General features: G+C 47.0%; 1 protein-coding gene across 1 annotated transcript in view; it reads left to right on the forward strand.

Moving 5' to 3' along the window:
* The window catches only part of lrp1bb (low density lipoprotein receptor-related protein 1Bb), a 276,779-nt gene that overhangs the window by 214,578 nt on the left and 49,817 nt on the right, over positions 1-12,384 (forward strand). Inside the window, exons 46-57 of the mRNA XM_086266712.1 lie at positions 229-357; positions 460-579; positions 1,193-1,306; positions 1,393-1,542; positions 1,758-1,880; positions 7,616-7,735; positions 8,394-8,522; positions 8,860-8,982; positions 10,208-10,348; positions 10,577-10,764; positions 11,837-12,020; positions 12,099-12,184. Coding sequence (XP_086122838.1) covers positions 229-357; positions 460-579; positions 1,193-1,306; positions 1,393-1,542; positions 1,758-1,880; positions 7,616-7,735; positions 8,394-8,522; positions 8,860-8,982; positions 10,208-10,348; positions 10,577-10,764; positions 11,837-12,020; positions 12,099-12,184 — 1,607 coding nt within the window. The remainder of the gene's footprint in view (positions 1-228; positions 358-459; positions 580-1,192; positions 1,307-1,392; positions 1,543-1,757; positions 1,881-7,615; positions 7,736-8,393; positions 8,523-8,859; positions 8,983-10,207; positions 10,349-10,576; positions 10,765-11,836; positions 12,021-12,098; positions 12,185-12,384) is intronic.

Consider the following 12,384-nt stretch of genomic DNA (forward strand, 5'->3'; position numbering starts at 1 on the left):
AATTTTAATTCATGCCTGGAGAAAATCACGACAAATGTTGGCATTTCATGTTATGGCGCTGTACACCAAATCGACCATCAGTGCAGCATCATGATATTCTCCACAATTCGCAGCCGGCCGACTGAAAGTGTGTTATTGAACGCAGCGTTTTCATACTGACCGAATGTAAATGTCGCTCCATGCTGGAACACAGTTGTGCAATAATATTTCCACACTCTTCCTTTGCAGCAGAGAATTCCTCCTGCAACATCTACACTGAGTATGAGTGTGGGAATGGAGAATGCATCGACTTCCAGCTGACCTGTGATGGAATTGCCCACTGCAAAGATAAATCAGATGAGAAGATGCAGTACTGTGGTAAGAGCCTCAAAAAGCACGTTAGCTTGGTCTGGAGTTCTTATAAGAGCTAAATGTCACCATACTGGAGTTTAACACATACATGCAATTCTGTTTGTTTAGACAACCGGAGCTGCCGGAAGGGTTTTCGGCCCTGCTACAACCAGCGGTGCGTGGCCACCAACCGCTTCTGCGACGGGATCGATGACTGCGGGGATAACTCCGACGAAGCATTGTGTAGCAGTAAGTTACAGCCCTGTGATCTGCTGGGCCATCCATCCTCCTATCCATCCGTGAAGGCAGAACCCAGTTACACTACTGCTTCTGTCAGTGTTTCACGCTGGACCCCATGCTGTGCTGAGCCTTTGCTCTCCAATGAGCCACGAGATCATAGTGAGTGCAAAAATTCAAAGAATCTTACCCCAAAAGTTGATTCTGGGAGCCTGTACGGTGTTTTCTTTATTCCAACAGAGCGCAGTGATTTTATTTAATGTGAGTATTTATTTTAAAGGCAGAAACATACTGAGGTGTTTATATCAAGCTGCCTGAGCAGACAGTAGCAGCTTTATAACAGAGCTGAGTTTACCTGACTACATGTTGTACCTTCATCAGCGTTTTCTTTTCATGGGACATGAAACAAAAACTTTTTTACATAATCAAAATAGCAGAAAATGGCAGATTGATGATGCAGAAAAATGAAATGGACATGGGAAGAAAACTGAAGCGCACACAAGGTCATGGCATTCAGGTAGCTGTTAGCACTCCACCTGCACAGATGAGTCCAAGTATTGCTCCGAGCTGCACGAGTGCTGCTTTTGTTCCCGTCTCTCTTTGAAATGCTGATCTTCTACCGTAGATGTCACGTGCGGCTCATCAGAGTCGTCGTGTAAAGACGGGAGCTGTGTGCCCAGCTCAGCGTGGTGCAACCAGGTCATTGACTGCGCCGACGCCTCGGACGAGAAAAACTGCAGTAAGTCCTCCATCGCAGTTAAAGCACACACAGACACACACAGCAGTGGCATTGTGACGAGTTGTGCTTCTGTGTTTTGTATTCAGACCACACCGACTGCTCTCACTTTTACAAGCTGGGAGTGAAAGAAAAAGATTTCATCAGCTGCAACTCCACCTCGCTGTGCATCCACGCCTCGTGGATCTGCGATGGCGCCAATGATTGCGGCGACTACGCTGACGAGACCAACTGCCAGGGTGAGCGCAGGCACGCACAAAGACACACATTTTGCCTCTTCGTTCGCAGGCAGATCGAGGAAGCCGGCATCAATTAGAAAAGACTTAAGACAGATCTCGTTTTCAGAGACGATTATGACAGAGGAATGAGAGCTCCAGAGAGAGCTTAGGAAAGATAATGATCTCAATCGCTGCTAAAGCCCAGCGCACTGACTTGGTTTTGTTGCTTGTGCCAGTTTCCCATGGGCAGAAGTGTGAGGAGGGACACTTTGCGTGTCCAAGCGGGAACTGCATTTCCAGCGTGTGGCTGTGCGACGGCCAAAAGGACTGTGAAGACGGAGCAGATGAATTCCAATGCGGTAGGCCAACAAATCTTTGCCCTCTCAGAAGAGCTTCCCCAGAATAAACTGAAATAACAGATGAGGTATTTTATTCCCGCACACAACGCTGTCAGCGCTTGCAAGGATATTTATTTTCTATTAACTAGAAGCTGTTTGTTGTAATGTTTTTGTCATTTAAATAGATCCAGGCCTGCAACAAATATCACGTTAAATATATAAATAGGAGGCAGAAAGACGAGATGATTGTTTATCGCGCCATGAGGCAATTCCTTCTCACTTTGTTTTGCTTAGCCTGATTGTGCGTTTGAGATTTCTCAAGTGGGTGTTGCTGCTTGTTTGAAAGTCTAATTCTGACCCTGAATTCAGAGCGAGGCGGTGGTAGACGCACCATTTTCCCCTGCTCTCTTTGAATTATAATATACAGCCCTTCCAGTGTAACAATTAATTAATGAGCCATCACTCACTGAAGCGGTTACACTGAAGATGGAAATATGGGTTCACTGGAAAGCGGTGACATATGAAAGGATTACACAGTACAATGCCACTCCTCTGCTTCCCTCACCAGAGGCTGCGAGAGCGTTTATTCTTCTGCTTTCGTGCATGCTAATGTGTTCAGAACTTAATGCAAACTCGAGATCTCTCCAATTAAACAGGAGGACCGTAGTTAAGTCGTGGTATGGATTAACGTAATTTGCCCACAAAATGAGAAGCTTGTACACACGTCCGTTCACATGTCAGTGCTTCTGGCGTCAGGGAAAAACGAGCCGGGTGCTTTAATGCGGGTGGTGGTTCGCGGCGTCGTAGGTAATTGGACCTGATGAAGTTATGCGCACACACACGCAGGGTGGAAACCGTTGCTGACTTGATTGGCGCTGTCAGTTCATTGCATTGTCTCAGGCTGCGTGGCCTGTGGGCGGAGTCGCTAAGCAGTCGGCTGTGCTCAGCTCTGCCTTCTCTGTGAGGTAAACGAGCACTTTCACACTCACAGGTCTGCGTCAGCTACTTCTCCTCCCAGCATCCTCCTCTGTCGCACCAACCATCTGCATCTCCACAAACCTCCTCGTTTCCTCTTGCTTGGCAGCTCCATCTTCATCCTCTCTCCCTCATCTCTGCTCGTGTCGCGCCTGATCCCCTCCAGTTGTGACGCCCACCTCCAGGCTCCTTACATGTTCTCCTCCCGTCTCCCCTCGTCCACACGAGTACTCTGTTTTGTTTCTACTGGCTTTCATTGCTACCCTCTGCAGGGATTCCTCCACCTGCTCTAAAAATCACAGTGTCACCTGTAAACACGAGAGACTCCGCTTCTCCGTCATCACTGCAAACAAGAAGGCAGTCATCCTGTATCCCACCCCCACCTTGTACCCACCTGTCGCGCCTACTCAAAGGTGGCAAAAGTACAGCCTGTCTGAAGTACAGATACTAGTGTTTAAAAATACTCCAGGAAAGTACAGAAAATTCTACTTTCTTATTCTACCCACCTCTGCTCCTACTGCACACCTCAGCCAATCATCTGCTTTCTCTGAGAGACAGAGTGAAGCTCTGACCTCCTCTAAACGTCTCCATCAGCACGCTCAAATCAAACCTCACATCTGAGGAGCTCTTTCTCAGCATGAAGCCACCTCTGCTCATCGTCACCTCTCTTCAAATCAAAATCAAATCAAATCACTTTTTATTGTCACATCACATGTGCAGGCACACTGGCACAGCACATGCGAGTGAAATTCTTGTGTGCGAGCCCCACAAGCAACAGAGATGTGCAAACACAACAACACAAACGAGCAAAATACAAGAATGGCCAACCTGAAACTAATAAATATATGTACAATATATAATAGTGTATGCATTTCTGGATGTGTATACTAAATATTTTCCTACGTGTGTGTGTGTGTGTGTGTGTATGTGTGTGTGTGTGTGTGTGTGTGTGTGTGTGTGTGTGTGTGTATACACATTTTTACAAATTAAATAGTAAAAAAATAAAATAAAATAATAATAATAATAATAAAATATATAAAATATACAGAGTTGAATATGTGCAAAACAAGTGGCATTTATATACAGTGTGGAGTGCATAATGTTGAAGTTCCAGTAGTGAAGCTGAGGTGTCTATGACGTGTTCAGCAGTCTGATGGCCTGATGGAAGAAGCTGTCTCTCAGTCTGCTGGTTCGGGACCGGATGCTGCAGAACCTCCTTCCTGATGGAAGTAGTCTGAACAGTTTATGGCTGGGGTGACTGGAGTCCTTGATGATCCTCCCCGCTTTCCTCAGGCAGCGCTTCCTGTAGATGTCTTGGAGGGAGGGAAGCTCACCTCCAATTATCCGTTCAGAGCACCGCACTACTCGCTGGAGAGCTTTGCAGTTGTAGGCGGTGCTGTTGCCATACCAGGTGGTGATGCATCCAGTGAGGATGCTCTCAATGGCACAGTGATAGAAGGTCCTGAGGATGCGGGGGCTCATGCCGAATCTTTTCAGTCTCCTGAGAAAGAAGAGGCGCTGCTGCGCCTTCTTCACTGTTTTGTTTGTGTGTACTGACCACGTAAGATCCTCAGCCAGATGTACGCCAAGGAACCGGAAGCTGCTCACTCTCTCCACAGCAGCGCCGTTGATGGTGATGGGGGTGTGTACTTCTCTGCACCTCCGGAAGTCCACTATCAACTCCTTTGTCTTTGCGACGTTGAGGGTGAGATGGTTGTCTTGACACCAGTGGGTCAGGGCGCTGACCTCCTCCCTGTAAGCCGTCTCATCACCGTTGGTGATAAGACCCACCACTGTAGTGTCGTCCGCAAACTTCACAATGATGTTGGAGCTGTTAGTGGCTGTGCAGTCGTAGGTGTAGAGTGAGTACAGGAGAGGGCTCAGTACACACCCCTGTGGAGCACCAGTGTTCAGTGTGATGGGGGATGAGGTGATGCTGCCCAGTCTGACCACCTGGCGTCTGTCAGACAGGAAGCTAAGGATCCAGCTGCAGAGGGAGCTGCTCAGTCCTAGATCCTGCAGTTTCCTGTCCAGCTTCGAGGGAACGATGGTATTGAATGCTGAGCTGTAATCTACAAACAGCATCCTCACATACGTGTCTCTCTTCTCCAGGTGTGACAGGGCAGTGTGTAGTGTCAGGGCTATGGCATCATCAGTGGACCTGTTGTGGCGGTATGCAAACTGTAGAGGGTCCAGTGAGTCGGGTAGTGCAGAGCAGATGAAGTCCCTGACCAGCTTCTCGAAGCATTTGCTTACGATGGGGGTCAGGGCTACAGGTCGCCAGTCGTTCAATGAGGAGATGGTGGAGGATTTGGGTACAGGGACGATGGTGGCCATTTTGAAGCAGGCTGGGACTACAGACAGAGAGAGGGAAAGGTTGAAGATGTGCGTGAACACTCCAGCCAGCTGAGCCGCGCATGACCTGAGGACGCGGCCGGGAATCCCGTCCGGACCAGTAGCTTTGCGTGCGTTCACCTTCCTGAAGCACCTCCGCACATCCTCCTCAGACACAGTGTGCGCCCTGACGTCATCCGCGGTGCGCACACTGTCCGGTCTCATGGTGTTCGCTGTGTCGAATCTAGCGTAGAATACGTTTAGATCCTCACACAGAGAGGCCGTGGTCTGCGGTGTGCTGGTTTTCCCTCTAAAGTCTGTGATCGTGTTTAGTCCCTGCCACATACTCCGAGGGTTGTCAAACTGTTGTTCCACCCTGTCCCTGTACTCACGTTTGGCTGCTTTGATCGTCTTCCGGAGTTGGTAATGTGCGTGTTTGTAGTCCGATGTGTTCGCGGAGGCAAAGGCGGTGTTCCGTGCCGCCAGTGCCGCGCGAACATCTCCGTTAATCCACGGTTTTTGATTTGGGAAGGATTTAACTGTTCTGGATGGGACGACATCTTCCACGCATTTCCTGATAAATCCACAGACTGAGTCTGTGTATTCATCAATGTCTCTGGCGGCCACGTGAAACATTTCCCAGTCCGCGTGATCAAAACAGTCCCGCAGCGCAGACTCCGACTTCCTGTCCTAGCTTCAGCAGCTGATCAGCTGCATCCTCTGCAGTTACTCCAGCTCTGCACATCAGAGCATCAGCATCACATCGTTGAACATTAGCATCTAATTCAGCTGTTTCTGCGACTGATGAAAGGCATCCTGTGACTTCTATGATTCCTTGATCTTTGTAATCACTCCACAAACAGGTCACTGATGAATATTTCCGGAACTGACAAACTTCTACTTCCTGTGACACATGACCTTTGCAGAACCAAACAGCTTCATGTTAGCATGCTGACATGCTAAACTGAGATCATGATGCCAAAAGTAGCTACACAGTTAGCATTTAGCATCCACGTGTCATTCAGAGTACAGCCTCAGCGATTTATTTTTAAACGAGCAGCTCGGCAGCAGCTTACATAATTAAGACAAACACAAATAAAATGCGAGCAAAGGACTTAAGTGCATGTCTTTGAAAGCATTTCTCTGCGATAACACAAATGTGGCCTTTCTTCCTGTGTAATTACCGAGGACTTCAGCCACAAACAATAGAAGAGGGAGTTCAGTGCAATTTTCAAGTTTAATGCATTTCCGAGTTATCAGATTTATTTTGTAAATTGCCTGCGAACGTTGTAGCAGATGCATAACACACAACACCATTTCCATTCCTTTAACTGGAAATGTGGTTTTGTGTGAAACGATAACGTCCCCGTGCTTCGAATGTGCTTCTGTCAGAGCTGATATGAATTACGCCAGAATTCTTTGAGAAGTTCTGAATAGCTTTTCCTGGACAAATAGACAATATTCCCATCCCTCTGAGTTAATTATCATATAAAAAGCCCCATCCACTGATAATCTAACTGCACCGGGAATGTGCTTTGAGGAAAACGTTATTACGTTTCAGAAATGTGAAATTCCACGGCTGATTAGACCAAACACTCGTTTGTCTCGTCACGATTCACAGTGCACTTTTCCACTGTGCAAAACACTATTGAGAATGAGACATGAAAGACTTTCTTTGATACGATTATCGTGCTGTAGACCTGCTGTTCTGTCATACACAGGAAGCAGCTGTTTGCATTTGAAGTGCAAATTTGGTATCGCACACGGAAAGTCTGGATAATCGTGGTTTCCAGATTTAGCTGTTTAATGTTTATCTCGTCCTTATCTTCCATCGTGGTATCAGAACACATAAAGTTAGTGCAAAGTCTGACAGAAAGGAAGAGACACCCCCCACCCTCAGTCGTATCCATATTTGCTCGTGCTGCGGTCTGACCTGGTGCGCGCATCCCGTATCCTCCTCCCAGTATCTTATCAAAGCTCTGGCAGACTTTGCTGGGCCTGACATCAGAGAGAATGAGACCACAGAACATCTCGCCGGGGAAACGAGGTGCCTCAGTGACACAAATTCTTCCTTCTGCACACGGTAATCAGCAGAATGCATCCTTGGTTTCCGGTCCCACTCCAGTATCGTTTCACGAAGAGCAAAAATGATTTGAATCAATATTCAAGTGATTTTATTGCCTTGTAACTACAATCCATCATTCCTTTGGGAAAAGTGCTGTTTGCAAAGGGCGGTGTGGCAGCTATGTGCACGTATGTGTGCTGCTGAGCTGAAAAGCTAAAGAGAAAAACAAGCAAGCCAAGGGGCAAGTAGGAGTCAGCCCACTTTCTGAGTTTTGATTAAAAATGCTCTGCTCCCTCTGTAGGCTATGGCACATTTGTTGTTGTTTCCTCCTCACTTTGTGTGATTTATGGCACTGAAATTCCTCGTCCACTGCCCTCTGCAGACTCATCCTGCTTGTGGAACCAGTTCGCCTGCTCCAAGAACAAGTGCATTGCCAAGCAGTGGCTGTGCGACGGCGAGAACGACTGTGAGGACGGCCTGGATGAGAGCGTGCAGATCTGTGGTTAGTGCCCTTTCAGCTGTCGTGCAAAGTCTGATGTTGCTATAAAAGGTCACATTCGCCGGATCGCATTACAGCGCCGTGGCTTCACGTGGTCCTGTAGCCGAGCTGGAAATGAATGTAGAGAATGAAACAATCTTAATGAGGCAACAAATGAGACTGCGGGCGTTTCTGATAATTCGAGCGAGCACTGAGGCAAATAGATTTTTCATCACTGAGGCCCCGGAGACATAACTATTTCAATGGGCAAATGAGATGTGTATGTAATGAATTTTACAATAAAATGAAACGAATACTACCGCAATAAAGAGACAGGAATTGCTGTGAGCACCGGTTGTATAATTTGGTTGTAATGGAGTGTCAAGGAAGAAACGGTCCACAGGCTCCTCACTTACAATTACTGTCCAAAGCAAGATCTGCATTCAGCTGTACGCGGCTAATTGAACGACTGTATTTACCTTTGTCTCATTGCTGACGTGCATCATTTATGCACCAAAGCACAGTCAGGATGTTGTTTCTGCACAGCGATGGGTCGAGTTTACTGGGGTCAGAACTGAGTATCAGTTGAAAGCGTTTCCAAGGTAACATCCAAACTAAACCTAAGACGTCCGCTTCTGATTGGATGCACTCTTTTGAAAGTGCGTCTGTGTTTTGCTCTCAGGCACGGTGACGTGTGCTCCGGGGCTGTTCAGCTGCCCCGGGTCTTATGCCTGTGTTCCAAAACGCTGGCTGTGTGACGGGGAGAGAGACTGTCCTGATGGGAGTGACGAACTTTCCGCTGCTGGCTGTGGTAAATTCTTCAGAACTAATTCTTTCAAAGAACGAAGCTTCAAGTCGACGCGTGTTTGCACGCTGTCATTTTGTTGCAACTTATTTTGTCCCACAGCAAATTAAAGAACCCACCAACCAAACGCCCACTGCTAATCTCTGCGTAACATTTATGTTCAGAGCAAACATGTGAAGCAGTGGTTAATAGATTAGGATTGTTCAGTTTCAGCCTGTTTTATCTGCATTCAGACGTTTGATTAGCCCCAGACGTGATGTCATCTGCTCAGAGTGCTGCATGTTTGGTTTTACAGTGTTTATCCACAGATTTGCAATTTAACTAATTTCTTTTAATGCATCAGCACCCAACAACACATGCGATGACAGCTCGTTTCGCTGCCGCAACAAAGCGTGCATCCCCCAGCGATTCGTCTGTGACCACGATAACGACTGTGGAGACGGATCTGATGAGTCGGTGGAATGTGGCAAGTAGATTTATCTTGTTTTTCATTTTTCTTATATTCACTATCACGGTGCTCGTGCTGAAAGCTGCACCAGGCAAGTTCCATAACAGTATTTTATACATTAAATGTGTTATATGAATAATGTAAAAGAATAAATATTAATAGTTTCATTTATACAGCGTCAAATCACAACAACAGTCGCCTCAAGGTGCTTTATATTCTAAGGTCGACCCTACAATAACACATACAGAGAAAAACCCAACAATCAAATGACCCCCTATGAGCAGCACTTTGGCGACAGTGGGAAGGAAAAACTCCTCAGGCTCAGGAAGGGGCGGGGCCAGCTCAGACTCTGTAAGATTACTGCAGGGTCTTTCCAGGATGAAGCAACTTGAGGCGACTCTTGGTGTAGGAGCCTACATGCAGTTTAATTTGAAATGCATGCTTTTATTTTGATAGTGCAGCAGAAACAGGAAGTTGGGGGACAGTGGAGCCACGTAGTTTTTTGACCTCGAAATCTCTCTTCATCCATTTTGAATTGAGCTTTACGTTTGCATAATTTGGAGTTCTGTTGCTGTGGACCTGTTTGGACTTTAAAGAAACTACATCGAGGACTGTTGTCTATTTAAGCTACGGCTCCATTCGCAGGAAACCTACACTTGGTGTCGTTTGGTGCTACGTAAATAAAACTGAATTGATTCTTTTGTAATGCAGCAGTTGTGTTGATGTGATACTTGTAACTACACTGCACTGTTTATCATCACCAAACCACTTACTGTATTTCAGCAAGGCGTCTGAGTGACCGTCTTATTAATGTAAAGTAGCAGGAAGTTTAAAAAAGGCCCAAAGGCAGCGAGCAGAAAGTCAGCGTCGGCCTGTGAATCACATCCTGTCCTTGTATGTTGGGCTGCTTTCAAACACGTGCACGACGTTCTGTGTTTATTAGCTTCGCTGCAGCTTTGACTGTTTGTCTCGCAGAGGGGGGGTTCTCTGTGGCAGCCGTGGTTTATGATTACCGGCTGATGAAACGTGTGCATTTAGTGTAGAGATGTTGGCCAACGCAGCTGAATGCCATTACGCCTCCAGATCACCATGCTAATGACATTATGAACCATAGTCGTGGAAATCTCGCTTTTGCAGCTTGATTTGACAGAACTGATTTGGATTCAGCTAAAGATGCGCCCTAATCTGAAACGATGTCGCTGCCACCTGCAGTAAGAGAGCGGCTGTCTTTCTCTTTCTTCAGTCTATCGTTCCTGTGGGTCAGAGGAATTTCGCTGTGGGGACGGGCGCTGTCTTCTCAGCTCTCAGTGGGAGTGCGATGGCTACGCGGACTGTCCCGACCACTCTGACGAACTGCCTCTGAACCTTAAATGTCTGGCTGCAGGTAAGACTGCTGTTTGGCTCTCAGCTGGACTCTCGTCAGTGCCATCAGCAGCACCAATCACCCAGGAAGCTGGTGCGTATATATGCTGCAAACAAAAACGGCGCTGCATCCCGGAGAGATTTACTTAAAGGGATTAATCTCCCAGGATCCCAGGTTCAAGTCATTCCTCGCCTTCACGGAGGAATTGCAGGGCGCTCTGCCTTCACACCCATGTCTTGCTCTTTTCAGGAAGCTTGTGCAATGGCTCCTTCTTCATGTGTTCCAACGGACGCTGCATTTCTCAGGGGAACCTTTGCGATGGCAAAGACGACTGCGGGGACCGATCGGACGAGAGGAACTGCAATGTGAACGAATGCTTGAACCGCAGAGTCAGCGGGTGTACGCAGGACTGCCAGGACCTTCCTGTAGGCTATAAGGTAAGTGTCCAGTGGGCATCACCGATGATAAAGACCAGCAAACCAAAATCAGTTTGCAATTCATGCAAAGCAGCCTAAAAATGAGTCTCAGGGTTTCATCTGCATCTGGAACCATGAGTCACGCTATAAGGTGCCAAACACTGTGACCTACATTTTAAGCACTTGCATAAATTCCAATTCAGCAGCAGGTGAAATATGGAGCTGATATTAGCAGTGGTGGACCTGAATGATTAATGGCCGATAATAAATCAAGGCTAACTTTGCACTTCATTACACAGATAAAGATGGGTGGGAGTATATACAGCACACGCTGCCTCTCACTTTTTGAATAACCTTGAAAACTGTAAGGTGAGCTTAATGATTTGCCAACACCTGCTCCCTCACTGCACTCTGCGGTTCTGCGGTACCTGGCAATGGTGCGGGGGTCAAAGTTCAAGGCCACACCCCCGGAGTGTTTTGGTGCCTTTGCCCGTTGTCGTTCTGCGGCGGTTTTATCGCTTCCTCTCTGAATTTTCTTCTCCTGCTCTTCCTCGTGATGGTGGTTTTCAAAGAGGCTGGAAGCACAGGAAGCATCTCCTGATCGCAGCAGGGGCAGAGCTGCACGTCGATGCGGACCCTTAGCTCATCCATTTGTGGCCTGAACAGGAAGATCAGCAGAAAGGCCCTCAAGGTTATAACTTTGGATAAGAAAGGGATTTGCAGCGGCTCCAGAGCAGCTGATTCAAGCACTTTCAGTTATTTTGTGGGGTCCTCGGTCACTGGAGTGCAGTTTTTAAGCTGAGGAACAGTACGTCTAAATCATGGCTTAGATGCCAACTTCTGTTTGGTGCTTGGTTTGGGTGCTTTTTGCTGACCTGCATTACACTGAGGCCCAGAGATACATGGTTTGTTACTGCCAGCTGCTCTAAAATGGCTTTGATGTTGCTTTAATAACAAAGCTGTCTCTCTGACACAAGTTAACATGTTAATAATTTGTCTGACTGCAGCAGAGGAAGCATCGCAACAGCTCGACTGAGGCTTTTTGTTTCCTGCGCTCATGATCAAAACTCTTTGTTTCTGCTTTTGTGATCAGTGTAAATGCTGGCCTGGTTTCTATCTGAAGGACGATGGCAGGACTTGTGTGGATGTTGACGAGTGCTCCACGACGCTTCCTTGCAGCCAGCGCTGCATAAACACGTACGGCTCCTACAAATGCCTGTGTGTGGATGGCTACGAAGCCTTGGAGCGTAATCCTAACACGTGCAAGGCTCTGTCAGGTAAGTCAGATTTTTTTAAGTTTCTCAGGTTTGCTCAGCGTGCAGAAGCCCTCTAACGATGCATGTTCCTCATTTTAGCTGAAGAGCCCTTTCTCATTATGGCAGACCACCACGAGATCCGCAAATTGAGTGTGGATGGCTCAAATTACACCATCCTGAAACAGGTAAGTGATACGTGCATGTTACTCTTGGATAGAGGATCATTAGATATTAGAGGCAGGCTACAGATAATCATCCTGTTCTTTTTTGTGCTTGAATGTCCGCTAACCCTGTTGGACTGATACCTTTACAGAGAGAAGTCCATAGTAACACAATAGAAATAATTTTTGGTGCTTTGTTTGCCTTTAATCAGTCTGTGCTGTCC

The sequence above is a fragment of the Aulonocara sp. 'chitande type north' Nkhata Bay genome, linkage group LG16, assembly GCF_057382095.1.
Source record: "Aulonocara sp. 'chitande type north' Nkhata Bay isolate Kocher_YH1m ecotype deep benthic linkage group LG16, A_spYH_male_GT1.1, whole genome shotgun sequence".
NCBI lineage: Eukaryota > Metazoa > Chordata > Actinopteri > Cichliformes > Cichlidae > Aulonocara > Aulonocara sp. 'chitande type north' Nkhata Bay.